The 27,996-nt window shown below is 43.1% G+C and overlaps 1 protein-coding gene across 1 annotated transcript in view; it reads left to right on the top strand.

Moving 5' to 3' along the window:
* The first annotated feature begins 2,306 nt into the window (after positions 1 to 2,306).
* LOC116315133 (calcium/calmodulin-dependent protein kinase type 1D-like) overlaps positions 2,307 to 27,996 on the top strand; it is a 32,690-nt gene continuing 7,000 nt past the window's right edge. The window contains exons 1-5 of the mRNA XM_031733315.2: positions 2,307 to 2,520; positions 8,771 to 8,871; positions 13,031 to 13,156; positions 13,283 to 13,357; positions 27,729 to 27,867. Of these exons, the coding sequence (XP_031589175.2) occupies positions 2,389 to 2,520; positions 8,771 to 8,871; positions 13,031 to 13,156; positions 13,283 to 13,357; positions 27,729 to 27,867 (573 nt within the window). The 5' untranslated portion in view covers positions 2,307 to 2,388. The remainder of the gene's footprint in view (positions 2,521 to 8,770; positions 8,872 to 13,030; positions 13,157 to 13,282; positions 13,358 to 27,728; positions 27,868 to 27,996) is intronic.

A 27,996-nucleotide genomic window follows, 5' to 3' on the forward strand; every position in this document is an offset into this window, starting at 1 on the left:
GAGGCGCAAAACACCAGCTACTGGTAGACAGAACAGTCAGCCGAGACTGCAAGACCAGACTGACCAACCTGTGCACTGCCTGGATTGATTACAAGACGGCCTATGACTCAATGCCCCACAGCTGGATACTGGAATGCCTAGAACTGTACAAGATCAACAGGACCCTAAGAGCCTTCATCAGGAACTCAATGGGGATGTGGCGTACAACACTAGAGGCCAACTCCAAGCCCATAGCACAAGTCACCATCAAGTGCGGGATCTACCAAGGAGATGCTCTGTCCCCACTGCTGTTCTGCATAGGCCTGAACCCCTCAGTGAGATCATTAACAAGACTGGCTACGGATACCGACTACGAAGCGGGCGGTTGTCAGCCACCTCCTGTACATGGATGACATCAAGCTGTATGCCAAGAGTGAACGAGACATCGATTCACTGATCCACACTACCAGGCTATACAGCAATGACATCAGGATGTCATTCGGGCTGGAGAAGTGTAGTCGGATGATAACAAAGAGAGGGAACGTAGTCAGAACTGAGGGGATTGAACTACCAGAAGGCAACATTGCAGACATAGAGGACAGTTACAAGTACCTGGGGATCCCGCAGGCGAATGGGAACCATGAAGAGGCCGCTAGGAAAGCTGCAACCACCAAGTACCTGCAGAGGGTCAGGCAAGTCCTGAGGAGTCAGCTGAACGGTAAGAACAAGATCCGGGCCATCAACACCTACGCCCTGCCCATGATCAGGTATCCAGCTGGTATAATAAGTTGGCCAAAGGAGGAGCTAGAAGCCACTGACATAAAGACAAGAAAGCTCCTTACCATGCATGGAGGGTTTCACCCCAAGTCCAGCACCCTGAGGCTGTACGCTAAGCGGAAGGAAGGGGGCCGGGGACTGGTGAGTGTCAGCACCACAGTCCAGGATGAGACAACAAACATCCATGAATACATTGGGAAGAGGGCCCCAACTGACCGAGTGCTCAGTGAATACCTCAGGCAGCAGAAACCCAAGAAAGAGGAGGGAGACGAGGAACCATCATGGAAGGACAGGCCCCTGCATGGTATGTACCACTGGTAGATAGCGGGGGTGGCTGGACAAAGCTGGACTGAAAGGCAGCACAGAGGCACTAATCATGGCAGCACAAGAACAAGCTCTGAGTACAAGATCCATAGAGGCTGGGGTCTATCACACCAGGCAAGACCCCAGGTGCAGGCTGTGTAAAGATGCCCCATTGCAGCCATTGCTCTAACACTGTATAAATGTAACAGGGCTCAGTGCTGGTTCTAACAGTCTGAGCTGCTCCCAGCTTTATTTGTGAAGAGCACAGCAGCTCACAAAACACGTAGCGAGCTCGTACAGCTGCGACGTAAAACTTTCATAAGCTAAGATGACCTTAAAATAACGGGGCAGCGTGCGGTGATGCTAGCGTTAGCCATGTTAGCATGTTAGCTTCAACAGGTGGTCAGACTGAGTAAACAGGCACTCAGTCAGATGTGGGCTCTCCATTTCGCTGCAGGATCCCTTCATTCGTCACATATCCGTGTCCAGCCGAGTGTAAATCCCGAGGCTGAACGGCCTTTGTACAAGCACACACGCTTCTTAGCAGGGCGAAGCTATGAGCTAGAAAAATCCAGGCAGACAGCCTGTGTCTGACCAACCAATCAGAGAGCTCCTTACATCCCACGGTGTGGCTAATTTGAATAGCCGCAGGATTTTTAAAATAAAGTTGTTAATCCAACAACTAATCCAAAAATTAATCCCTGAGTGAACAGGAAAGGGAAATGGATTTTGAAATGAGGAGTGGAATCGCCATTTTAAAAAGCATTTTGAAAATCACTTTATTAAAGTGGAATTCGAAAAAGGTTTTTGAAATGAAGATTTAAAAAGCATTTTAAAAATCAGTTTATTAAATTGGAATTCAAAAATGAATTTACAAATGCAGAATTTATTCTACAATTCATTATTTAAGCACAGAATTCTTTATTTCGATGCGCGTGGCTCTTGTGGTCCTCCATAGGACCCTGCCTCTTGCTCTGTGAAAGCTGGGATAGGCCGCTGTGAACCTGATAAGCAGTGGATGAATGGAGAACCTGGATGCAGTAAATTCAGTAAATTCTTTTGGTTTGGGGTAAATAACCAGACATTTACCCAAAACACACATATTTGGCTATTATTTCAAACTGCTACGATTTTTGAAAACATTTGTTTTATGAAATATGCATTCATGTACTAAATAAAATAAAACAGGTAAAGTGTGGTTTTTTTGAATGCAGCAGTTTCATTCAGTTGGAACTATCACTGTAATTATGCAGTCTCATCTACTTCACAATCCTGGCGCTGTAGCGTAAGTCCCATGGCTCTTTGAATGCAGCACTGTGGAAGAGATGAATGGGGAGGCCCCGCCCCTGCTCAAGAAGAGGAGGAGTCACCAGAAACAGTCGGGTCACCACTGGGATACCTCAACCGACTGTTCACAGGTCCTCTGGCAAATGCTCCGTTTATTTCACGTCTGTGATTAAGGTAAGGGATTGGTTCATTTCAGTTATTCTCTCTCTCTGTTTACAAACCGTTTAATAGCTGGACATAGCTGGACATAAGAATTATTATTATTATTATACATTATTCCTATTTATATACTGTAAATAGGAAAACAAATGTAACTTTACATTTAATAAAACATGCTTGTGTAGCAGAAAATGTGTAATGCTAAGTTATTGTATATTATCAAATGTTCCACACAAGAAAACTAACGAAATATACACATCATAATTTAACATATGACTTTTAGTATGCACTGGCAATATTCAAGGATGCTCAGTTTCAAGTCTGCATAATAAAACAACCAGCGTTCGCCCTGTCAGGGGATATGGCAGGAGTACAGGAGGAAATGAGAAGGCAGGGTGGACGGGGAGATTAAGTAAGCACAGGTATTTATCGCTCTAATCCTCTGCCTTTTTGAATCCTGTGGCCCTGATAAGTAGAAATGGGCTTTGCCAGTGAGAAGTGAGCTCAGGCTTGGACACGCAACTGTTTATGTAACAAGGGGGAAATGGGGTGACATTTTAAGGGTTGGGAAGGACTAGGTAGGCTTAGGGTTCAGTCCTCTATTCTCCAAAGTATCAGATGTGTATAAACTCTATGTATATCCCCATCCCCAGGCTACGAAATGAACTTTTCAGACCGCTCTCTGAAAATGGAGTAAATTTTCAGTGGATTGTTTAAATGTGCATATTTACATGCTGACAATAAAATTACAACACTTCTCAGTTAGACTAGAACTAGTCAATCTTACCAATATACTATTTAAAAAAAATAAAATAAACAACATATTGAAATGAACCTTTAAACACAAAATAACAGAAACAAACCTGGAAGAATGACACAGGACTTACACCTGAGTGTGTTAAACAAAATTAGGTGCAGGTAATACAAAGCAGAGGACTGACATCACTAACAGACGGTGTGGAGTGGAGAGGAGTGGATCCAAAGGCAGACGAACGAAACATGGAAACAGAACTAGATTGGAACTAAAAGTGTGCCTTTTATTATGGCCGAAAACAAAACATTAACCAAACATGAAAACCAACTAAATCAGAAACTAATTACAAGATCCTAAACTGGGAAAACTAAATACACGAAAACCAGGAACACAAGAAAAAACAAGAACAGTTGATACTTGGGAAGGTTAATAGATGATGAACAGAGGGAGACAGAGGACCTAAATACTAGGGGTGCAACGATACACAAAATTCACGGTTCGGTTCGGTTCGATACTTTGGTGTCACGGTTCGATATTTTTTCGATACAAAAAAACGTTCATGCCTTTTTAATTTGTAATTTATTAAAATTATAAATATATATTTTAACTCAAAAGTACAGTTTTTAAATTTAATGTTGCTGAAACAACAAAATAATAATAATAAAAAAAAAAATCTATCAGATCGAATAATCACTCATCTTTGGAAAAGAGAGTTTATTACAGAGAAAGGGCTCTTTCCAAAATAAAAGCTATAGTATACGCTTCTTCTGGGGTATATTCTCAGCAGCATATTAAACATATCAGGTCCCCATAAGGAGAATCATGTGCTGACGGCTGTCTAAATGACTCGGGTAAAGTTTGTAGCATGCGTGCTTGTTGTTTTTGTCTGCTTCCACTTGTCTTTGCACTAGGATGTTGTCGGTGTAAATGTGCAGTCATATTCATTGTGTTCCCACCAGAGACGGGCAGTAACGCGTTACTTGTAATGCGTTACTGTAATCCGATTACTTTTTTCAAGTAACGAGTAATGTAAGGGATTACCATTGCAAAAACGGTAATTAGATTACCGTTACTTTCCTGTAGGAACGCTGCGTTACTGCGTTACTAAAACTGTGAGTTTTTTGCGAGAATGTCTCATGACAGTGACGTAAGCGAGTGCGACGTTCGTGACAACAGCTGTTCACAGATCAACAATGGATAATATATCGAGTGCGGGAGAGAGTATGAGCATGCAGCGTTTAAAGCGTGGAAGTACTGACCTTATTTCGAGTTTGATTCCATAAAAAGTGACAAAAACATTAGTGTCCGTTGTGCGTGGGAAGAAAACTTCTTTTTACAGCGAAAACCCCCCCTAAACTTCCAAGCAAGCACCGAGTGCGCTACGACTGTAATGGGAAACTCACAGAGAAACTCGCGGATTCTTCCACTGACCGCTGCAGCACACCTGCACCAGGGTAAACCTCCGCCTACCCCAGTCCTGCTTTACAGGTGAAAATAGAGCAACTAGTCTTTGACTTTATTTTATTTTCTGCTGTGTTTTACTTGCATCTATTTGAAAGAGTGAGTGTAAACACAAAAAAAATATTTTATGTGCTGGAATGTGCAGAAAATAGGTTTAAATGTTAAACAAATTTCTTCCAGTCAGAGAATGTTGCATATAATTTAATTTTTGCTTGATGCATAAAGTTAAAAAATTTAGAGAGAAGAGAAGAGACTTTTCCATTTGATTACATTTTGTATGATGGATTATGCAGAAAAAGTAGAATTGGGCTGAAAGATCTATCGCTTTATCACCTATTCAGGTTGTAAATTGTGTTTTTAAAAAGTAACTAAGTAACTAAGTAATTAATTACTTTTGAAAATAAGTAATCAGTAAAGTAACGGGATTACTTTTTTGGGGAAGTAATCAGTAATTAGTTACTGATTACTTTTTTCAAGTAACTTGACCAACACTGGTTCCCACTAGTGCTGTCAGTGTTAATCTCGTTAAAATGACACTAACGCCATAACGCGGCAAATCTCCGTTAACGACTTACAGCGGATCGCCCCGTGCGTGAGGCTGGACGGCGTCAACACGTTAACGAGCTAACTGTGCTAACGCACTAGTTCCCACCAATGTAATTGAGCATTGCGTGGCACATCCGACATACTGTTTTACTTTTGTCCATGACGCGCTTACCATCAGGGTCATGCTTCACATGAAAACCAAAATAGTTCCAAACGCCGGATCTGAATGAGGGTGGGGGAGGTTCAATTTCGGGTAGCGTTGAGGCAGTTGCCATGTTGCAACGAGCTTAACTTATGTCTTGCTAGCTTGCGCTGAGCTCAGTGGATCTGCACTCGACAGTACAGCCTAGGCGGAGTAGTCGAACGCAGATCCACTGAGCGCTCAACACAGACAGTATCATCAGAAGAAAAGTTGATAAAATAAATTAAAAATTTTGTATTGTTCGATACATATGCGTACCGAACCGAAAGCACTGTATCGAACGGTTCAAGATCGATACGAGTATTGTTGCACCCCTACTAAATACACAGACGGGGAAGTGGAAACACACGGAAAACACAGCTGACACACATGAACATGAAGCCACAGGGGAAGAAAAACCTGAACACACACACAAAGATGTAGACTGTGACAACAGGAGCCTGACAATGGGACGTGGAACACGCAGACATAGGGAGACGGGGTGGGACACAAGGAGGGGAACATGGGAACAGGTAAGGGAAACCAAACACAAAGGAGGGACACAGAGGACAGAGACAAGGACACACACACAGGACAGAGGGTCACAAGGACACACACAGAGGACAGAGAGACAAGGACACACACAGAGGACAGAGAGACAAGGACACACACAGAGGACAGAGAGAGTGCGTTTTCTCTGCGGCCTTTGCTAACTCTGCCTGTTACGATGACATCAGTAATCCACCTCTCGCGGTTGATGGCATAGTCAACTCTTTTATTTCTACATGCTCTTCTATTTTGGACACTGTGGCTCCAGTAAAGACTAAACGCCGTAAAACCTCTCGCCAACCCTGGCTAAATGAATCCACCCTTGCTCTTAGGCGTGAATGTCGTCGAGCTGAGAGGAGATGGAAAAAAGATCAACTTCAGGTGTCCCTTGACATCCTGCATATGAGCCGGTCTAAATTTCAGAAGGCTGCCAAAATGGCAAAAACTTCTTTTTTGTCGAACATTATTGCAACTAATAGTCACAATCCTCGAGTTCTGTTTAAAATCTTTAACTCAATGGTTAATCCCTGCTCTGATGTTTCGATGGGTGCCTCCCCGGCCCTCTGCGAAAAATTTCTAAATTATTTTATAGATAAAATCTCAATGTTAAGGGCCCCACATTCTCTGGTAGTAAATCAAGCCCCAGTTTCCGAATGTTCAACGGTCTTTCAACAGTTTGAACCTGTGTCATTCTCGACTTTAAAGGAAATAATTAATAACCAGAGAAGCTCAAATTCTCTGCATGACATTATTCCTTCTCGTATCATTAAGGATGCATTGAATACAATCGGGTCCTGTATCTTATTTTTAATGAACTCATCACTGTTATCTGGCTGTGTTCCGACTGTCTTTAAACATGCAGTCGTGCAACCTGTTATCAAGAAAAGCAGCCTTGATCGTAACACTCTAGCAAATTACAGGCCGATTTCTAAACTCCCTTTCATGTCAAAAATTTTAGAGAAAATAGTGCTTCAGCAACTACAGACCCACTTAGAGAGAAATGGTATAAGTGATAAATTCCAGTCTGGATTTAGACCGGCGTCACAGCATCGAAACTGCCCTACTAAGAGTTTTCAATGACCTTCTTCTAATCGCTGACTCTGGGCGCTCTGCGGTCTTGGTTCTATTGGATTTGACTTCAGCCTTTGACACGGTTGACCATGATATCCTTTTGGCAAGGTTGGAACAAGTAGTAAGCCTTAAAGGAAATGTTCTATCATGGTTTAAATCATATTTCTCTGAGAGGTCGTTCTCTGTCATGATGGGAAAATATTCCTCTTCTTCTGCCCCTTTTGCTGTGGTGTGCCCCAGGGCTCGGTATTGGGTCCTGTGTTGTTTTCTCTGTACATGCTGCCCTTGGGCTCCATCTTTGAAAAACATAATGTCTCTTTTCACTGCTATGCTGATGATATTCAAATCTACCTCCACCTGACTGGGGATGTTTCATCTTCACCACATCCTCTGTTTGATTGTCTGAGGGATGTTAAAGACTGGTTATCACGTAACTTTCTTACTTTAAATGAAAAGAAGACAGAAATTATCGTTTTTGATAGAAATATGCCTCTGGGACAACTGACTGGCACACTCGGGCCTGTTGCTAATCACCTTACTGAAGCTGCTAGGAATCTTGGAGTTTTCATGGATAGTTCCTTCAAACTAGATAAACAGGTCTCTGTGGTAAAAACCAGCTTTCACCAACTACGCCTAATTTCTAAGGCTAAACCATATATACCACGCAAAGATCTGGAGAAACTCATTCATGCTTTCATCACTTCAAGACTGGATTATTATAATTCTCTTTACTTGGGCCTACAATCTTCTCTTCTTCAGCGATTGCAGCTGGTCCAAAATGCCGCAGCACGTCTCTTGACCGGCACTGATGATTCTATCACCCCTGTTCTGGCCAACTTACATTGGCTTCCTATTAAATATCGAATCGATTTTAAAATTTTATTGTTTACCTATAAAATCCTAAACAATATGGCACCTGACTACCTAGCTGATCTCCTCTGTCTGTATAGCCCTAAGAGAGCACTAAGATCATCGGGCCAACTGCTGTTAGTGCAACCTAGGTCTCGGCTGAAGACCAGAGGAGACCGTGCCTTTGCCGTTGCCGCACCCAGGTTATGGAATACCCCTCCTCTTCATATTCGTGCATCAGATTCCATTCAGTCTTTTAAATCACGTCTAAAAACGTATTTGTTTAACCTGGCATTCAAGGCTAATTAGGGTAATTTACATCTGGCTTTGCATTTAGATTATGTAATTATTTTATATTCTATTTATTTTATTTATATCTGTAATTTATATTTTATATTGTGATTTTTATCTGTATCATGATTTTACCGGAAAGCACTTTGGTGTACTTCGGTCTTTAAAATGTGCTATATAAATAAAATTTGATTGAAAAATTGTCCTTTTAATTACACACATAGGTTACATGTGCTTTGATGCTATCAGTGTCTCCACAATGCATGAAATGAAAACGCAGACGTTTGGTATTTTTCCTTTGAATAGCTGAATAAATGAAACCTCACTTACTGTAATGATTTATTTCAGCATCATATCGACTCAAACCTGGCTCTGACTACAAAGGCACAGTGCATCAGTGCACACGGTAACTACAATCACTAAGTTATATGTAGACACCGGCGTAAAGCAGAATGCTGCAAACGTTGGCTCACCAGCACTTTCACATGTGTTGCGTGGTGTGATGTATAAATAAACGTTTCCACTGTCAGCACGAATAACTGATGTGATTGGTGGTTGTTCAGGCGATTACAGCTAAGATGGGCCAGAAGGAGATCGTTTGCAGCTGGAAGAAAAGCACCAGTAACATCAAGGACGTGTTTGACTTCAAGGGGAAGATGGGCTCGTGAGTACTTTCCACTCATAGTGATGGTTCTGTGTGAGGATACCTCTAAGCCTCCCGGAACTCTCAAAGCACTTTATGCAACATTCACACAAGCTGCTTCTGTGTTTCTAGCTAAGTAGCTTTCTAGCTCACATTCTCACACATTCAAAGTATCTTGCCCAGCAGAAGACCCGCTCTATCTGCTGAGCTGCAGGCAGCCCAATCTATGGAAGCCCGTTTCCACCACAAAAAAGAGCATCCACAACTCTTTTTCAAAATTTTGGCTTTTTAACTCGAAATTTTGAGTTAGCTTTGCCAATCAGAAATCTATGTGAATGACGGTATATTCACTTCCTTCTCAGCTGAAAAAGTTCTGTATTGTTGTTTAGTAGCAGGAGCTAATAAATCCAAAGTTGGTTTTCCACATAAACACATATGAACAGACAATGATGATGTAGGAACTGGTCTGATGTCACCAGTGGAAACAGGCTGAGCCGTGGAGCTGACAGGAGACAGAATGCATTTGCTGTCATTAACCTCTCTCAGGTACATCTTAGTCAGGCTCAGGGCTGCAGTGCATGTGTGAACCTGTTACAGTTGTACTGTTAAATATGCATCTTCTGAGTTGGGACATTCTGATTGGCTGTGGCCTTAATGTGTGTAGTGTGTATGTTCCACACGCCTGTGTAGGCTTCCTTTGGGTACAAAGGTGAGCATGTTAGATTTACTGGTAATTTCAAATTGTCTGTAAGTTTGCAAGGTTGATAAAGCTCAGAATAAAGTGTTGAATATATATGCAGTAAATGAAATGTAACTGTGGCTTATCAGGACCAGAACAGTGCTATAATGTGCAAAATTCCACAGTTCTCTGTGAATAATACACAACAACTTTCACATTAATGACCATGGAGCTGATCTTATGGCTGATTGTTGGAAATTTGGGGGTAGTTGTGACTGAGCTGTATCCAGACACACTGAGGGAACATCCTGGGATGTTACTCTATAGCTTTTTAAACTCACTATCGTCAGTAATTACTGCTCTTTGCTCCTCCTCCTGTCTGTCACTAATGCATCCAACCGCTGAATCATTCAAACGCCTGTAGGTGTAGGTCTGTAGGTACCACCGTTGTATTAGAAGACGTTTAATGGAGACCGTACAGTCCCCTGTGGAGCCCCTATTTTGCCACCACCAGTATCACATACTGGACACAGTGAATGGGTTTGCTAACATTTCCTGTTGCTTCTGTACCAGAGGCTGGATGATGTTATGGGAAATGAAAGAAGGTGATCCTTGCTGTGCAGCTGTTACTATCCAGATGGGAGTATGCTCTCTGCAGAATGCAGATAATTGTGTCACCCACTCCCATATTTGGTGTGCAGAGAGTGAAGAGAGTGTTTTCACCTTGTTCCACATAGGCCACATCTCTCTATCACCTTCATGTGATCTGAGGGCAACTGGTGGATAGTTGTAAGCTCTGACAGTGCTGCCTCAGTGCAGGAAGCAGACAGAATGCTTTCCATATGACCAGTATTTACTGGTTAGGCTGAGGCTACTGTTTCCACCCTCTGAAATGGTTTCTTGGTTACCCAAATGGAAAAGTTATAAATGGATTTAGGACAGCTGGTTGTAAAGGTTTCTCATACTGGTTAAAAGTGTTTTGGCTGCTAACCTGGGAGATACTGGCTTCACTAAATCAGTGAAGAGTAGCAACGTGTTAAACTAACCTTAGGAGTTGTTTAAGAGCGAGTTAATAAACCCGTCACAGAGTGCATGAGTAAGGCTCCTGTGTGTGTGTGTGTGACGTCAGTCTGAGAACATCCTAGCACTGCTTCATTACAGGATTAAGTGTCTGGCCGCCTACACTTGTGAATGGATGTGCTGAGTGTAATTAAAGGCAGGTGTTATGAACAGGTGTCGGTGTCTGTGTGCAGGTCAACACGTGCTGTTCTCAGGAAACTGTTCAGCAGATTTATTGTACACAAAGTCAAATGAAGTGGTGTTTATACATCGTTCTTCTAGCCTTAGTCATCATTCAAAGCACCATGTTATACAAGCCATGTTTATTCATTAATACGCACACACACACACATTAAACAGTAGGGGTGCAACGGATCAAAAATCTCACGGTTCGGATCGGATCACGGTTTTAAAGTCACGGATCGGATCAATTTTCGGATCAGCAAAAATAGAAAAAAAAGACAAAAATTCTACTACGCGTTTACTTATTTAAGTATTTTTGCCTATTAAAAACATTCAACTGAAGACTCATTCCACGCACTTATATAAAAACAAATTAAGGTGCAATATGGACATTATGGACCATGCTGGGCAGCCTCTGCATCATCTGCACATGGCCATAAACAACCAGAGGAGTCTGTTCAGTGACAGGTTGCTTCTCCCAAAGTCAAGTCCTTTGTCCCACATGCCATCAAACTGTTTAACTCCTCGCTGGAGGGGAAACGGGGACAGAGGAGGGGAACAACTAAGCTGTAGTGCCTTTTCACTGTGCAATAGTTTTTGTTAATATCCAACGGTGCAATAGACTCACAATACTTGAAATGTGCCGTTCCCTTGTATCCTTATTCCTATTTATTCTATTTATCCCTTTTGTATACTCTGTATTTATATATGTGTAAACATTGTATATTTCTGCTCACATTCTGCAACTTCTGTGGGTGCTGTGCTACTGAAACTGAATTTCCGGAGGAACCCACCGAGAAATAAATAAAGTTTCATCTAATCTAATGTAATCTATAGGGCAGTGCAGGGCTTTGTATCTACCTCTCCGCTGTGATATAACGGGCGGTCACGGTCACGTGGCTTTCCGTTGCCCTGGAGCTCCACCCATTTGTAGTTGGAGCAACAGAAGATGCCTGGGACAGTTCAGCCATAACTTTAAACTTCTCCTGCTCATACATGCTTGGAAGGATCTTGTCACTGAAGTGGACGCGCAAGCGAGATATCATAGCGTGGGTCAAGCACGTTCATCACAGTTTAAACCTTGTTTTGCACAACAGACGACGGCCTCCGTCTGCAGCTAAACACCCCATTAGCTTTTAGCTTTAGCCCGGTTGGACTGGGCAGCAAAGGGCTGCTTAAATGCCATAAACTCCTCTGCTCCGCTACTTGGACCGCTAGCGCTACCGCTTGACAGACTGACGATGCGCACCATACACATACTTTTTTTTCTTTTTCGAATCTTCGGATCACGTGCGTACCGAACCGTGGAGTGGGATCGGTTCGGATTTCGGATAAACCGTGATCCGTTGCACCCCTATTAAACAGTGTTTATCTCATAGCCATACCGACAGCTGATTTAGAATCAGCAGATAATCTAACAAACATGTGTTTGGACGGTGGAGCCAGGATGAAAACCACAATGGAAACACAGGAAAGGTTTGAAACCAGAACCTTGCTGCTGTTAAAGTTCAGTCTGGTGGGGGGGGGGGGGGTTGGCATCAGTGTGAATGTAAAGAGGTAATTGTTTCTTTAATGTTAGATTCTCAAACATACCACCAGATGGTATTTACTTTACAGTAGATCAGGGGTAGGCAACTCCAGGCCTCGAGGGCCGGTGTCCTGCAGGTTTTAGATCTCACCCTGGGTCAGCACACCTGAACCACATGATGAGTTCATTACCAGGCCTCTGGAGAACTTCAGGACATGTTGAAGAGGTCATTTAACCATTTAAATTGGCTGTGCTGGTTGAAGGAAACATCTAAAACCTGCAGGACACCGGCCCTCAAGGCCTGGAGTTTGACACCTGTGCAGTAGATCATTCCTCCACTGTGTCCATTAGTTCTCATCTGAATCACTTTCTATAAAATTATATGATCAAAGGGTTTTGGATGATGTGCTTGCCACTGTCCCATTTAAACTTAGTATTTCTTTCACACCTTTGAATTTTACCTGTTAAAAAGCAAACCCTGATATAAATGCTTTCAAATGAGGTAATAAAGAACTCGTAGAGCTTATGTTTGAGCAGCTAGCCCCTGCCTGTTCCAGTGGTCTGTAGTACTGTTGGATCCATCGCCCTGGGAAGATGTTTCTGTAGATCTCTGAGAGGATTGTGACAACAAACAAAATGAAACTGTTATCCAAGAATAAGCTTGTTTCTAGCATTTGAACAGACTGCCATTAATCCACGTTTCATTTTGACTCTTTGATGTTTTTGTACAGGGGCTCATTTTCAGAGGTTTTCATGGTGAGAGAGAAAAAAACTGGGAAAATGTATGCCCTGAAATGCCTGAAGAAAAAACATCTCGCCCATAGCAACCTAGAAAATGAAATAAATGTGCTGAGGAGGTAACACACACACACACACTTATTCAAATGTGCAATAAATAAAGTCTAGCGGTGACTAGATCTGCTGCCTAACTGCCTAACATGACAAAGGTTAAGGAGTTATCCTCCTGTTTGTTACTATTTCAGGATAAAGCATGACAATGTGGTGGGACTGGAGGATTTCTATGAGAGTCGAACACACTACTACCTGGTCATGCAGCTGTAAGTGGAACTGTTTAGCTGATTTATATTTATATTTACCTTGAAATAATGCAACACTAACAACTAGCAATATGTCTCATATTACTACAGTATAATCTTACATTAACAATACGAGTATACAGTGTGTATAGCATAGTAAGAATTCAGCCTTTTTTGCTAAAATTAGGCTGAATTATTGTTCAAATTGAATAAATAATATTGGTAAAAAATAACATAGCTATGTATCGTTCCTTCATGCCATCATGCGTTTAACCCCTTAAAGCCTAAAATGATTTTTTTTTTTTAAATGGAGAGTTTATTGAACCATCTGACACATTTGGTTCAAAAATTGATTACATTTTATTTTCCATATATGACTTTGAATTTGTATTTTATTTGCTTTTTTAAATTTTATTGTATTTTATTCATATGTTTATGAAATGTATTTTTTGGCGGGGAAAAAAGACACACTGATGACACACTCACAAAAAACTACATGTATGTAATATGACTAAGAAGTAACACACCCCTCTTTGTTTCATGGCTTGTCTGACATTAACAAACCAGCTCGTAATTATAATAATAACTGTTGTATTATTATCATTCTTTGCTCATTATTGACAGTTTTCCAGAATACACCACACACCAAGCTGTTACATTACAAATGAAAACAAAAAGGTCGGCTGTAATCTTTATATTTTACAAACATTGTATGATCATTGAAAAATTATTGGCATCATTTCTTGGTGTCATCAAATATCCACATTCTTCTCTTTCCATTTCTATTTGCATTGTACACAGAACCACTACGGCTGCTATAAGACAGAGATGTCTTCAGCTGGCAGGTTAATACAGAACATCCAGTTCTCCTTAATGATGTGCTGTTACTCCTTAGGGACTCCCATTCTTTGCTGCCACAACTCGTCAATAAACTGGTCCAAATCCAATATTTTACCACCTTGTATGAATGAGGGGGTTGTAGCTGTTATGTGAAGGCTGTGTGCAGGCAGGAGTGGTAGTAGGAGGACCCAATGTGCAGACACTCGGAGGCGGAACGTGAACTCAAAACAGCTTTAATGCTGAACTCAAAAGGGTAACAAAACAAGGAATACAAAATACACTTACACAGACAGAACACAAAGCTAGATAAGGGTAGATCACAACACAGACAACCTGAAACACAGGGCTTAAATACATAGAGGGAGCAATCAGGGAATGGGTAACAGGAGGGAAACACAGCTGGGGCAAATCAGGCCTAACGAAACAGGGGAAGCAAAACCAGATACATTAACATCAGACATGGACCTTCAAAATAAAACAGGAAACAACACAGACTGAACCAAAGACACAGACTCACACGCAGGCACTGCAACAGAGGGAACCGAGACGTAAACCACAAGACAGAACACAGACCAAGAAACCAAAGACTAGAAATGATAAATAATATAATAAACTCAAACCTCTGGGTCAACGACCCAGGCATCCTAACAGTAGCAGACCTTTTACTATCTTTACACAAGAAACTTAAAATATTTAGAAATCCGTGTTTCCTCCAAGCTGATAGAGTTGTTCACCTTAATTTCATTCTGCTGTGTAAGTCAGTAAAAGATGATTTAAACTGCTGGATCAGCCTCTGCATATCACTCTGTGGATGGATGGCAACAGTTAAAATGGCTTTCCTAAAATCAATGATCTTATCTCAATAATCCCAGTTGTGCTGGAAGCTGTCTCAGCCACCACAGGGCGAGAGGCAGGGTACATGCTGGACAAGTCAGACATCTTCACACCTACGGCCAGTTTAGAATCACTAATTAACCTGAGCTCACTAACTGCATGTCGAAGGAAGCTGGTGTGTGGAGAGGATCCACGCAGACATGGGGAGAAAAGTGCACACAGAAAGGATTTGTACCCAGGACCTTGTTGCTGCGAGGCACTGCTAACCACTGTGACACCGTGCATTAACTTTACACTTTACAAAATCCCAAATCTCAAGGAGGTCTAGAAGCACCGATCATAGAGTGAAACACCTTAAAACACATTGTTTACCCTCAGTCCAATTTATTGTGGTTACAAAGTGAGACATGCACTTTATCAGACTTATCGTTTATCAGCCCAGCTATCAACAAACACCACTGTTTCCATTGCATATCCTCTGTCAGCTCTACAGCTTCAGCCTCTTCAGACTTCATCATCAACAACAAAACATTAAGCTTCACGTCTTGGAAAAATCAAAGGAATTCCTCAGCTCTATTGCTGTGCTGAGGAAACTCATGAACACACACAAAAAAAGAAAACTTGGAGCTAAGGAACAGGAAAACATAGAAATGTGGAATCTAGCACCTACAGGCGAACCACAGAACTGCAGAACACGCAGCATGAACGAGGACAACGCAACAATGAGTAGACGGAGACATCAATGTGCACAGGATAACGAGAGGATGGGCAACAAGTGGGAGCAAAGCTGGAACTAATACAGACTAACAGGACAGGGGAAGCAAAAGTGAACACTGAACAAGAGACTGTCAAAATAAAACAGGAAGTACAATAAACACAGAGACAAACACTAAGATGCATGAGCTGGACTCTGGGACAGCAGAGAAACAGACATGAAGAGAAGGCAGACTAATAAGCAACTATAAGGCTTCTGTTATCATGGCCGACTACCAAGTCTGAGCGACGAAAGCAGAGCAGATCTAGAAGCCTGCGTGGCAGGCATGGGTGGAGGCAGAGACCCTCAGACGGCTTGGGTGGAGGCTGGTGATGGTAGCAGAGACCCTCGGAGGACAGAACTGGAGGCTGTTGAAGGCGGCAGAGACAGGGACCCTCGAGTACCTTGGCAGGAGGCCGACACAGACGGAGGCTCCCTGGTACGGGCAGAGCATGGCCAGACGGCCACACAGTGACCTCTGACCTGGGCAGAGCAGGACCTGGAGGTAAGAGATGACCTCAGGCTCGGGTGGAGCCTGACCAGACAGTGGAGAGACCTCTAGCGCGGCAGGAGCAGATGGCATGAAGACCTCTGGCAGAGCAGGACAAAGTGGCGTGGAGAACTGTGGTGGAGCAGGACGAGGTGGCGGCAGTAAAAACTGCTAAATCTTACCAGTTCAAAGAAAACCCAACATTTACACAACTGTGTGCAACTACATTAATACCTGTATCACATCTGGAACATGACCTCTCTATCTGTGCAAATTCTGATGTGAAATATGTAATATTAACTTCATACATGCTGCCCCTGCACTCCAGTCTGACACTTTGGGATCCAAGTTACAGATGATTCATCACATACTAGATTACACGTCTCCTTATCCCTCACAATGTTCATCCCAGGAGACATGTCAACACTACAGTAACAAAACTCTACTGCTAATGTTCTCTTCACAGCCCGAACTATTGCAGAAGGGTCCATCCTCCAAAACTGGGAATCAAAAACATAACCTGAACGTGTTACAGTGGAAAATCTTCTATTAGATCATTACAGATAATCCCTATGTGCACATGTATGTGATGGATATGAAAATGGGAATATGCATACACAAAACTTTAGCTACTTAGTACTTCACACTATATTCCTTGCTGCTGCTGCTGATGGTAATGTTAATAGTATAATTCTAATGCACATATTTTCCCTCAGCCTCACTGTCTGTCTTTCATTCCATCCTCTCCACGTTTAATGTCTCAGTATGGAGGACTTCTGAATGTAGACATGGTTCCATGAAAGGGGCCTCAGGTCACTCTGCACTACTGAGCCTCACAAAATATCACCTGAAGTGGACCAGTCATCCACTCATGAACAGGGGGCTGGCTCCATCACCAGCAGCAAAAACAGAGGTGAAGGGGATGGGATGTCTTCAGTGGCTTGCAGGGGACCAGGACTGGCACTGGCAAAGAAAGTGACGGGACCACTCAGGTCTGGGTTTGGGTGGTGAGGGATCCACAGACACTGGTGGATCAGGAACCATGGATTCAGGGCACTCAAGCTCAGGCACAGACACAGGGGAATCCATGGACACTTGGGGCATTCTGGATCTCTCAGCAGAGCAAACAGGTCCCACTGCAGACTGGGCTTGTACCAGTGCTGGGTGGGGACCCTCCAGATTGTCAGGACGCACTGGTTTCTGTGAATGTGTTGGGCATTCAGCCAGCTTGGTTTGCACAAGCTAGGGGAAAAAAACAGTCTTTGAACATGTGGACTCACTTTGAAAGATGTCTTAGAGGACATCCAGGTGTGGATGGCTGAGATACAAATATACCCCAAAAACTTGTCAGCTGACTGCTCCACAGTAAGGCCCCGGGACTTCCCAGTCTTTTCTCCACTGCTGAGAACCTGTTTTGTCAGACAGCACATAGGTGGTAGCAGAGGTGTGAAAGTGGAAAGAGGTGGGACAGATGAGTCACAGGCAGGCAGGGATCAAGAGCTGTAGCTATGGGGAGTTGCATGGTGATGAGCAATTAGACAGTAGCAGTAAAACATGATGACCTTTAAGGTTAACCGAGGCAGGCTGCCAAGGTCCAGAGTCCAGGGCAGAAGCGATGTATGGTGTATGATGTATGGTGGGAGGATGTATGGTGGCAGTAACTACAGCAGGTCCCATGGATAAGATAAGATAAGATAACTCTTTATTGTCATTGCACAGTCATACATAGTACAGTAGTACAATGAAACTGGAAAACTGTCCTACGTCGGCACTACATACAACACAACACGACACGATATGACACATCACAACGCAACACAAACAACACAACACAGTATATTAACTTAGAAATAAAAAAATGAAGAATAAGTGTTATGTGTATTGCACACTGTTATTATTGCACATTAATTATTATTGCACCTTGTTATGAATATAAATATTATTATTGTTATTGTTTTTATCGTTGTTACCTCCCCCCCCAAAAAGTCCAGGGAGGTAGCCAATCAGGTCAGCTATTTGCATTGATCAGGGCTGTTGTCCTATTGTAAAAGCTGTCCTTGAGTCTGTTTGTTCGGGACCTCAGCAGCCTGAACCTCCTGCCAGAGGGCAGCAGCTTAAACACCCGGTGTCCTGGGTGTGTACAGTCTCGTAGGATGCTGCGTGCCCTCTTGAGACAGCGAGTGCTGTACAGGTCCTTCAGGGAGGGAAGAGGATGTCCAATGATGTTTTGGGCCATATTAATGACCCTCTGGAGTGCCTTTCTGTGTGCTGCGGTGCAGCTGGAGAACCACACACCGATGCAATATGTCAGCACACTTTCAATGGAGCAGTGGTAGAAGACGGTCAGCAGCTCCTTCTTCAGGTCCATTTTTCTGAGGATTCTCAGAAAGTGGAGACGCTGTTGGGCCTTCTTTAAGACCGCAGAGGTGTTAGAGCTCCATTGGAGGTCTGTGTCTATGTGCACACCCAGAAACTTGAAACTGGAGACCCTTTCCACGCACTCCCCGTCTATGCTGACAGGCTGCAGCTCAGACTTCCTCCTCCTGAAGTCGACTACCAGTTCTTTTGTCTTGGTGGTATTGAGGTCCAGGTTGTTATCTACACACCAATCTGACAGCCTCTGAACTTCAGCTCTGTACGCCGTCTCATCTCCCCCTGAGATGAGCCCCACCACGGTGGTATCATCTGCAAACTTGATGACTGCGTTGTCTGGGTGGGTACTAACACAGTCATGTGTGTACAGAGTGTACAGTAGGGGACTCAGTACACAGCCTTGTGGAGAGCCGGTGTTAAGGCTGAGGGCTGAGGAAAGATGAGGCCCCACTCTAACTCTCTGTACACGGTCTGAGAGGAAGTCTCTGATCCAGTGGCAGGTGGTAGAAGGAAGTCCGATTTCCAGCAGTTTAACTATTAGTCTGTCCGGGAGTATCGTATTGAAAGCAGAGCTAACGTCAACAAAGAGCAGCCTGGCGTAACGGCCCTGCACTTCCAGGTGAGATATGGTGGTGTGGAGCGTTGTAGCAATGGCATCTTCAGTTGATCTGTTAGCTCTGTATGCGAACTGGAGTGGGTCGAGTGTGGGTGGCAGGCAGGACATGATGTGACATTGGACCAGTTTCTCAAAGCACTTCATTTTAACAGGTGTTAGAGCAACTGGTTGGTAGTCGTTGAGGCTGCTAATGTTAGTACGCTTCGGCAGTGGGACAATTGTGGCTGACTTTAGGCACGGCGGGATGCAGGACTGGGACAGTGAGGTGTTGAAGATCTTAGTGAAGACCCCAGCCAGCTAGTCTGCACACTCTTTTAGGACCTTTGCGGTTACCCCATCTGGTCCGGCGGCCTTCCTGGGGTTCACTGCCCTCAGTGTGCGCCTCACCTCATATTCCTGCACTATTGGGCTGGGCTGCTGCTGCTGTCCAATGTTTTTGCTGCTCCTGCCTCTGGTCCCTTCACCTCAAAGCGCGTGAAGAAGTGGTTCAGCTCCTCCACAAGCGCCGCGTTACCCTCAGTCAACGTGGTATTGCAAGGTTTGTAGTTGGTTAAGTGCTGAACTCCCTGCCATACCTCTCATGAGTTGTTGTTGCTGAAGTGGTCTTCGATCCTTCTCTTGTACGCTGCCTTGGCTTCTCTGATGCCTCTTTTCAACTCAGATCTGGCTGCACTGTACTGCACACCATCACCGGATCTAAAAGCGGCGTCACGTTGCTTCAGCAGGACCTGGACCTCTTTAGTCATCCAGGGTTTCTGGTTGGAATACACCCGGAGACGTTTGTCCATAGTGACACTGTTGGCACAGAAGTTGATATATGAGAGCACTGACGTTGTGTGCTCTTCGAGGTCCTGATGTTTGAACACGTTCCAGTCCGTGTTTTCAAAACAGTCCTGCAGCTGATGTGATGCACCTTCTGGCCAGGTTTTCACAGTTTTTGTGACTGGGGGGGCTCTTCTCCTAATGGGAGTGTATGCAGGGATCAGCAGCACGGACATGTGGTCTGACAAACCTAGATGTGGTAGAGGGGTTGCTCTGTAGCCTTTTTGGATGTTGCTGTAGGCTTTATCCAGTGTGTTTTTCCCCCTCGTTGCACATTTAATATGCTGTTCAAATCTGGGGAATACTGACCTTAAATCAGCGTGGTTGAAGTCCCCAGCTATAATGTGCACTGCGTTTGGATGGGAGTTCTGCTGATTGCTTATTGTCTTGTGCAGCTCCTCCATGGCCGAGTTAGCGTTAGCATCAGGTGGGACATACACAGCCGTTACCATGACAACAGTAAACTCGTGAGGTATGTAGACGGGTCTGCACTTCACAGTCAAATATTCCAAATCCGGGGAACAGTGGCTGTCTACAATCTTTGTGTTTTTGCACCAGCTGTCATTGGTGTAGATGCATAAACCCCCTCCTTTGTTCTTACCGGAGTGGCCGTTCCTGTCGTGATGGTGGACCGTGTAGCCTGCTAGCTCAATAGCCGAGTCTGGAATTGATGGCTGCAGCCAAGTCTCTGTGAGTAATATTATGCTGCTGTCCCGTACACACTTGTTGACTGCAATCTGTAATCTCAGTTCGTCGATTTTGTTGGTTATGGACCTGACATTGGAGAGGAAAATACTCGGAAGCGGTGGCTTAAATGGCTGTTTCTTTAGCCGTGCTAGTGGGCCCGCCCTGCAGCCACGCTTTTGCCTCCTTTGTTTAAAGTGGTGGTAGTCCGACGTAATGCTCTTTGCACAGCGTAATCCCAAACTCAGAAGGTCCTGACGACTGTAAGTGGACTCTACTCGATGTATAATAATAAAAAAACACACACATCCACACAGATACACGTAGAAAAAGTGAAAAACAAAACACCAAACGTGAAGAGCAGTGAGCTGCTGCGTCTGTGCGCGCCGCCATATTGAGCATAAATTGGATCATTGGATTCTTGGAGGCTATTAGTAAAAAGTAAAACTAAAATATTGAACTAACAACCAAGAAGATGACCTGGAAAATAATCAGACTACAGAGTATATAATAAATGCTAAGGGAAACTATCAGTCATACTAATATACAAAGACAGCCAGAAAACCACAAAAGATTGTCACAAACACGAACCCAGAATCAATAAAGAAATAACAGAACACTCTCCGATGGACAGTGGAGAGTATGGATATGTTTTCAACAACTGCCAGAGTATCTCCTTGTACATTTCAGAAAGGTGTGGGGGGTTTCTGGCTTCCTCCTTGGAGACTATTGTTTCTTTATTGTCTCCCACTTGTTTTGGCCTTCGCGGTGCAAGTTTCTCTCCTGTCATTTTCAGTGTTGGGACTAACGTGTTATTAAGTAACGCGTTACAGTAACTACGTTATTATTGTGGTAACGAGCACGGTAACTAGTTATTATGCCAAAACCAGGAACGCGTTACTCGTTACTGGGATTTAGATAGGCTCGTTACTCGTTACCGCGGTGGTGGATATCGCGGAGCTTCCACAGATTCAGTAACATTAGCAAGTGGTGGAGGCCAGCAGGTGGATGAAGGAAAAGGGAGGCAAGAGGAGAGACCCGAAGCGGCCGCCGGGCCGAGTGTCAGGTGAACTGAACTTCAGGTAAGAAGTTATGACCTGCAGTCTGTCTGGGTCAGATATAAACCAAGTTTAGGTGGAGTTTATTTTCGGTATGCTGACTTTTTCGTACTGCGTGCTAGCTAGCATGACGGAGTTTCTATACAGCTGTGTGGGTGCTATGTGTTACTGATGTTGAACTTTATTTTGTTCATAAGGTTAATTATTAGAGTTGCCAACCGTCCAGTAAAAAACAGAATCGTCTCGTATTCAGAGAAAATATTACGCGTTTCGTACTGAGGTGAAAAGGAACACAGTTTGTCCCGGACTTCAGCTACAGTGAAAAACACACAAAGCTGAAGCTGCACAGCTGCCTCTTCTTCTCTCATCCTCTCCTGTTTCTACTTCAATCATGAATAGGGTTGCCAACTAGTGATGCGCGAATCATGAACGAATCGTTCAATACTCGAGAATCACTTTACTGACTCATGAATCATGATTCACAAGCCCAACTGACTCACTGACTCATCCCTGTTGCTGTTAGCAGCAATATATCTAGCTTATAATTAAAATTGTGGAGAAAAACACAACATCCAGTATCTTAACAAAAACATTTCTGCTCTGAACTGGAAGAAAAAACCCTGAGTAGCAGCTCACATCAAGACAATAGCTCCTCGGTTCACAGTCGCATCGCTCTGCTAACATGCTAACAGCACATTTGAGCTACTCACCCCCTCCCGCCTGTGCTGAATCATAGAGCGAACGAATCACTCACTCACTCACTCACTCACCCCCTCCCTCCTGGCTCACAGCTTCTTCTTCTTCTTGGTTGGCAACCAATGTTAAGGCGCTTTACCGCCCCCTGGCTCACAGCTCAGTGGACATTTAGATGAGAAAATATATATTTGACACATTTAAGGAAAATACTAATAAAATAAAAATAAACAAAATAAATGTTTGCTTTAGAAATTTTTTTGCTCTTTTTTGCTCTATAAAATAGTTGTTTTCTTTTAGAATCACTCATCTTAGCAGTAGGATATACATGAAAAGAGAAAAGAAATTAAGTTTGAGTGAAAATGTACATTTTTTGCGCTCTCTGGTCAACTGACTCAGTGAATCAAATGACTCAAAAAACACGATTCACTTTGGTGAGTGACTCATTAAAACTCGATTCAGTAAAAAGAATCAAATTTACCATCACTATTGCCAACTCCCTGAAAAATAAATAAGGGACACCTGGTGGCCAGGGCCGGGCGACCCAGTGATCTTCACCCTTCCCAGTGTGGTGAATTTTGTAGCTCTTTTTTTTTTGTGTGTGAAATTATTTTTTTAACCATTTGACTTGAAGTTGATTTAAGTAGATGCATATTCTTTGTGATATGAACACATGGGAAACAAATGATCATTTAGCCATTTATCTTTAGCTCATAATGACAACATTAACACAATAAAACAGGTCTCTTTCTTAAACAGAAGCCTGTCATGCTTAACTTTTGAGAATATAAGTAAATCTTTCTTTAAAAAAACTCTGTCCTGCTTAACTTAAAATTATAAATTAATAGAAAACAATAGAACGAAACACATTCTTGTAACAGTGCACATATAGTGCTTTTAGTACAATTGGCTTCAGTTGAGGTATTATTTCAGCTTTTCTAATGCTAATCAGCTGCTGCCGTTTGTAAACCCGCTTGTTCCCATGATTACGCATCATAACTCATCATCATTATTCATCTATGTATTACTTTTATGTATTAGTCATCTATTTGTTGTAATCATCTATCCTTGCAGTTGTTTATTACGCAAAATAAATTATATTATCACACTTCTGGCCACATAGCGCTGATATTCACTGCACATGCCCATATTAACCTTAACCAGAGGGTTTAAAAAAAACAAACCAGTGTTTACAGACCATATCTGCTTCTGCCGTGGCCTGGTGGACAAAAAACTGGTTAAGGGTTCCCCGAGCTTTCACGCCCCTCATGTTCTTCATGTGCCACCATTAGAAGCATGCCTATGGAAAAAGTGCGCCGGCACACAGTGCAGTGCGCTTTATAGGTGTTGTCGTGCACTTTTCCAGCCAGGTGTTTTCCTTTTCCCATTCCTCCCAGTACTTTTGCAGCCTTTTTTTTCTTTCTCTGAGGAGAACAAACATTGCTGGTCTAATGCTGGGCTTACACTGTGTGATTTTTGGCCCGTTTTGAGCCGATTTTTGAGTCGTGCGACTGATTTGGTGATCGGCCCGAGTTTGGCCTTCATCGTGCGTCGTGCATCGTGTAGTATACATGGGGTAACGAGAAGCGATTAACACCTCACGACCAGCCCCGATCATCAATCGCTCGTGAGGCTGTCACCGCAGCCGCTCACACTGCGCACGCGCAAACACGTAAACGTCGGTGAAAAAGACGGAGCAGCACGGCTGTGCAGCGTGTGATCTGGACACAAGCGATGGAGGCACTTGTAGAACTTTGGAAAGCTCATCCGAGCCTTTTCGATGTGGCCTCACAAAATTATCACGACCACAACAACCGTGAAAATAGTTGGATTTACACTGCTGCTCAATCACAGCTGCCTGATCAATGTTTTTCATTAGCAATTTAGCAAAGTTGATGGTGGTGGCGTGTGTGTGTGTGTGTGTGAGTGAAAGAGAGAGAGGGAGAGCGAGCGACAGAATTTCTGTTATAACCTTCATTTTATGGAGGCACAGTGTGAGCGCTCAGGTCGCATCAGAGCATCGGGCCGTATAGTGTGAGACCCTGCATCGTGACCTACGAACTTATAACCCCTGCGAGTCGATCGTTGTTAAGGTTCATTTTGAGGAGAGAGAGATGGTGGAGATGGGAATAACGCACTGACCCAGTCAGTTGGAGTCAACGAATGATTTAATGACACATGTGGAGAGATAAATCCTGTACGCAGACAGCATTGATCTCTGTCTCCAAAACTTCAGAACACAGTTTTATACATCGTGGTATTAGAACGCCCCCTCTTGCGTAAATTACATGGATACGTCAATTCAAAACCACAATGACTTTTAACACAGTTTAAAAAGATCATTCTCTTCGCCTCGAAGCCAGGTGCTTCCTGTCACTGCCGGACGCTCGCTTATCGTCTGGAACAAACTGTCACGTACGCAGGCACTCTTGCAGTTATAGCAGAATTAAATCTGAACTCTTTACCACAAAATGGGCCTACTACTATGTGTATGTATGTGTGTGGTTATGTCATAACCGCAGCTGCACTTTGTCTCACCTCTCACCTTCTCCCCAGACAAAGGCCAGCACCTACACAACTGAAACTGATGTGTAATATATTGAATAAACGTCTTACTTAAATGGTACTACTTAAAACTTAATCAAAGAATGTAAACAAATAAAAGATCATAAAAATAACCTGATATACATGTCTTGTAAGCGTGTGTTGCGATCCTTCCACAGCTCCAGTCAAACTCACAGTAGATTGGCTGATCATAACGCCAACCAAAAGTTTTTGACCCTCACTTGACCAAGGAGCGACAGCTCTTTAATAAACTTCTTTCATAACAGAAGTTCCAAAGGTTTCAAAAGTTGCCAATATGTTCGCTCCTCCTAATATAGTCTAAAAGCAACCCCAAGCAAAACAAATTAAACTTTCACCTATAAATGATTCCCTCTAACTAAGTGTGTGTGTGTGTGGTTACGTGTGTGTCTATGTGCTAACCACAATCGCACCCCATTTCACCTCGCTGAGTAGCTCCCCAGAATAACTTTCACTCAGACTCTGGTTTTGGTTTCACTTCCTGCAAAGCATGTAACTTCAAAAACATGTAACTTCCTGTCTTATTTTGGCACAGAGTTACTCTACGTTAGGCCTTTTCTTTCACCATGCCGTCTGCATATAAACATTTAAGATTCTAGATTCAAAAGCATTTCGGGTTATAGATTCAACTCAACAGTTTAAAGTGGTTATAACTGCACCTGTAATAAAGGCTGATATGATACCAGTATGTTTGAACATCTGAATGCAATATCAATATTAATTATTAATGCAATAGTAATATGGACAATAACAGTAAAATTATTTATCTAACCCTACATCGTGCAGTTTGAGCAGGAGCTGAATAACGCGACTGAAGAAATCGCAGTGTATGCCCAGCTTTAGGTGTACTGTCGTCTGAGACTTGCACCGCAGTGTCGGCGTTTGTTTCCCATTTGGCCATGCTTCTTGTGGTCATCTGTTGTCTTCCGGTATTTTCTCCGTAAGCGACCTTTCCTCGACCAATGAGATAAGCGGTAATCTGAATTGTCATACCCAGCTCATTGGTCACAAAGCAGGAGAGGGGCTGGGAATTATGTTTTCAAACAAAGCGTTAATTCCATTAAAAGTTATAGACTACTTTTGATTCTCACTGTATTACGGGACAAAGTGCGTCCCTTTTCAGCTCAATACGGGACGTGTACTTTTGTTTCTAAATACGGGACGATTCCGTTTTTCAAGGGACAGTTGGCAACCCTAATGATGAAACTGATCAATGATCAGCTGATCGGCTTTTCTCTCTTGTTTGTTTATCGCCCACTTTGCGCCAGAAAGAGGAAACCAGCGGATGTCGCGTTAAACAACAGCAGCACGTTTAAGCTTGATCAGCTGTTGTTAGAATGTATTTAATATTAATTTCTAGTATCAGCTGATGTTTGCTGGAGCCACAGCTGTAAAGCTGCTGGTCATGATATCGGTTTGGTTATCTGGTGAGAGGGAAACATGCAGATGAAACCAGGAGATGTCCTTACTGAATCATCAGAGCTGAACAGGTGATGGAGAAACAGGTTTACCTTTTAGGTGACATGGATGAGTTGAAGTTATGAACTGTTTCTGAGAGACAAATAACACCAGGATCCTTTTCTATGTAGCTGACAGCTGGTAACTGTGCAGGGGCGGGTCTAGCAAAGTGATGCCAGGGGGCCAGGTAGGGCATTAACAGAGAAAGGGGGGCACAAAGATATACTTTTCTTTATTATTCTCATTTAAAATGTCTCACTTTTAATAAATAATTATCTGAGTCTTACAACAAACGATTGATAGATTGATACATATATACCATCAGAACAGTGTACATCACTGTCACAACAGTGTTTATTTTCATTCAAAGGCTTTATGATCTTTCCTATAATGGTGGGCCGGTCTCTAGTCAAAATGCCCGGGACGATTGTTTTGTCCCAGTCCAGCTCTGTATGCAGCTCATCTGCAGTCTGGTGTTACCTACATCTTCCTATTCAGAAGGCAGAATTTCTGAGTTCTGAGTACAATCAAAAGCACCACGACTGCAGTTTTTGTGTTGGATGTAAAAAGCAGGCTAGAATCATGGCGGCGGTCAACGACGGTCCAGGCGTGGGATTTCTCTCGTGGAAATGTGCGCATTATTTTTTCCTTTCTGTTGGTAGGTGGCACAGTGCACTTGTGGCAAGTAAGCAAGCTAGAAGACTGGCAGTCTGGCTGGGTATCCAGTTACGGAAGCAACACATTAACAAGAGAAGTCTGAGTAAAACCAAAGTTACTTTCCCTAGTAACTAGTTACTCTGAAAGTAACGAGTAACTTGAAGTAACTGAGTTACTTTTGATAGAAGTAACTAGTAATGTAACTAAGTTACTAATTTAAAGTAACTTACCCAACACTGGTCATTTTACACAAGTTTGTTACACAGAGAACTGGGGAAATGGCAGTGTGCAGTTAGTGACTGATTCACCGACACACAGATGATGGTAAGGACAAACCTGACAGTAGGCACATTTCCTAAATGCTACTCGAACTCTGTTTGCACAGGGTAACAATATTTATTAGACCATTTGATGAGTTTCTCCAAGGTGGGCCCTGGTCGTCCTTAGTCTACTGTCCTGCAGAAGTTCAGGACGGTAGACTTCTGATTGCTAGACATAAACACTGATAACTCTTTTTCTGTTTTGTGCAGGGTATCAGGTGGGGAGCTGTTTGATCGCATTTTAGACAAAGGGGTTTATACCGAGAAGGATGCCAGCAAAGTGATCAAACAGGTGCTGCAGGCTGTCAGCTACCTGCATGAAAACAGCATTGTGCATAGGGATCTTAAGGTAAGACACAAAAGATCCACCATAACAAAGACATAAACATGCTCCCAGAAGGAAAATGAAAGCCACAGATGTTGACACGTTTGGTAAAATGACTTTAACAGATGTTTAATGAGTGTATTTGAACATTTT

Source organism: Oreochromis aureus, linkage group 5 (genome assembly GCF_013358895.1).
Source record: "Oreochromis aureus strain Israel breed Guangdong linkage group 5, ZZ_aureus, whole genome shotgun sequence".
Classification (NCBI taxonomy): Eukaryota; Metazoa; Chordata; class Actinopteri; order Cichliformes; family Cichlidae; genus Oreochromis; species Oreochromis aureus.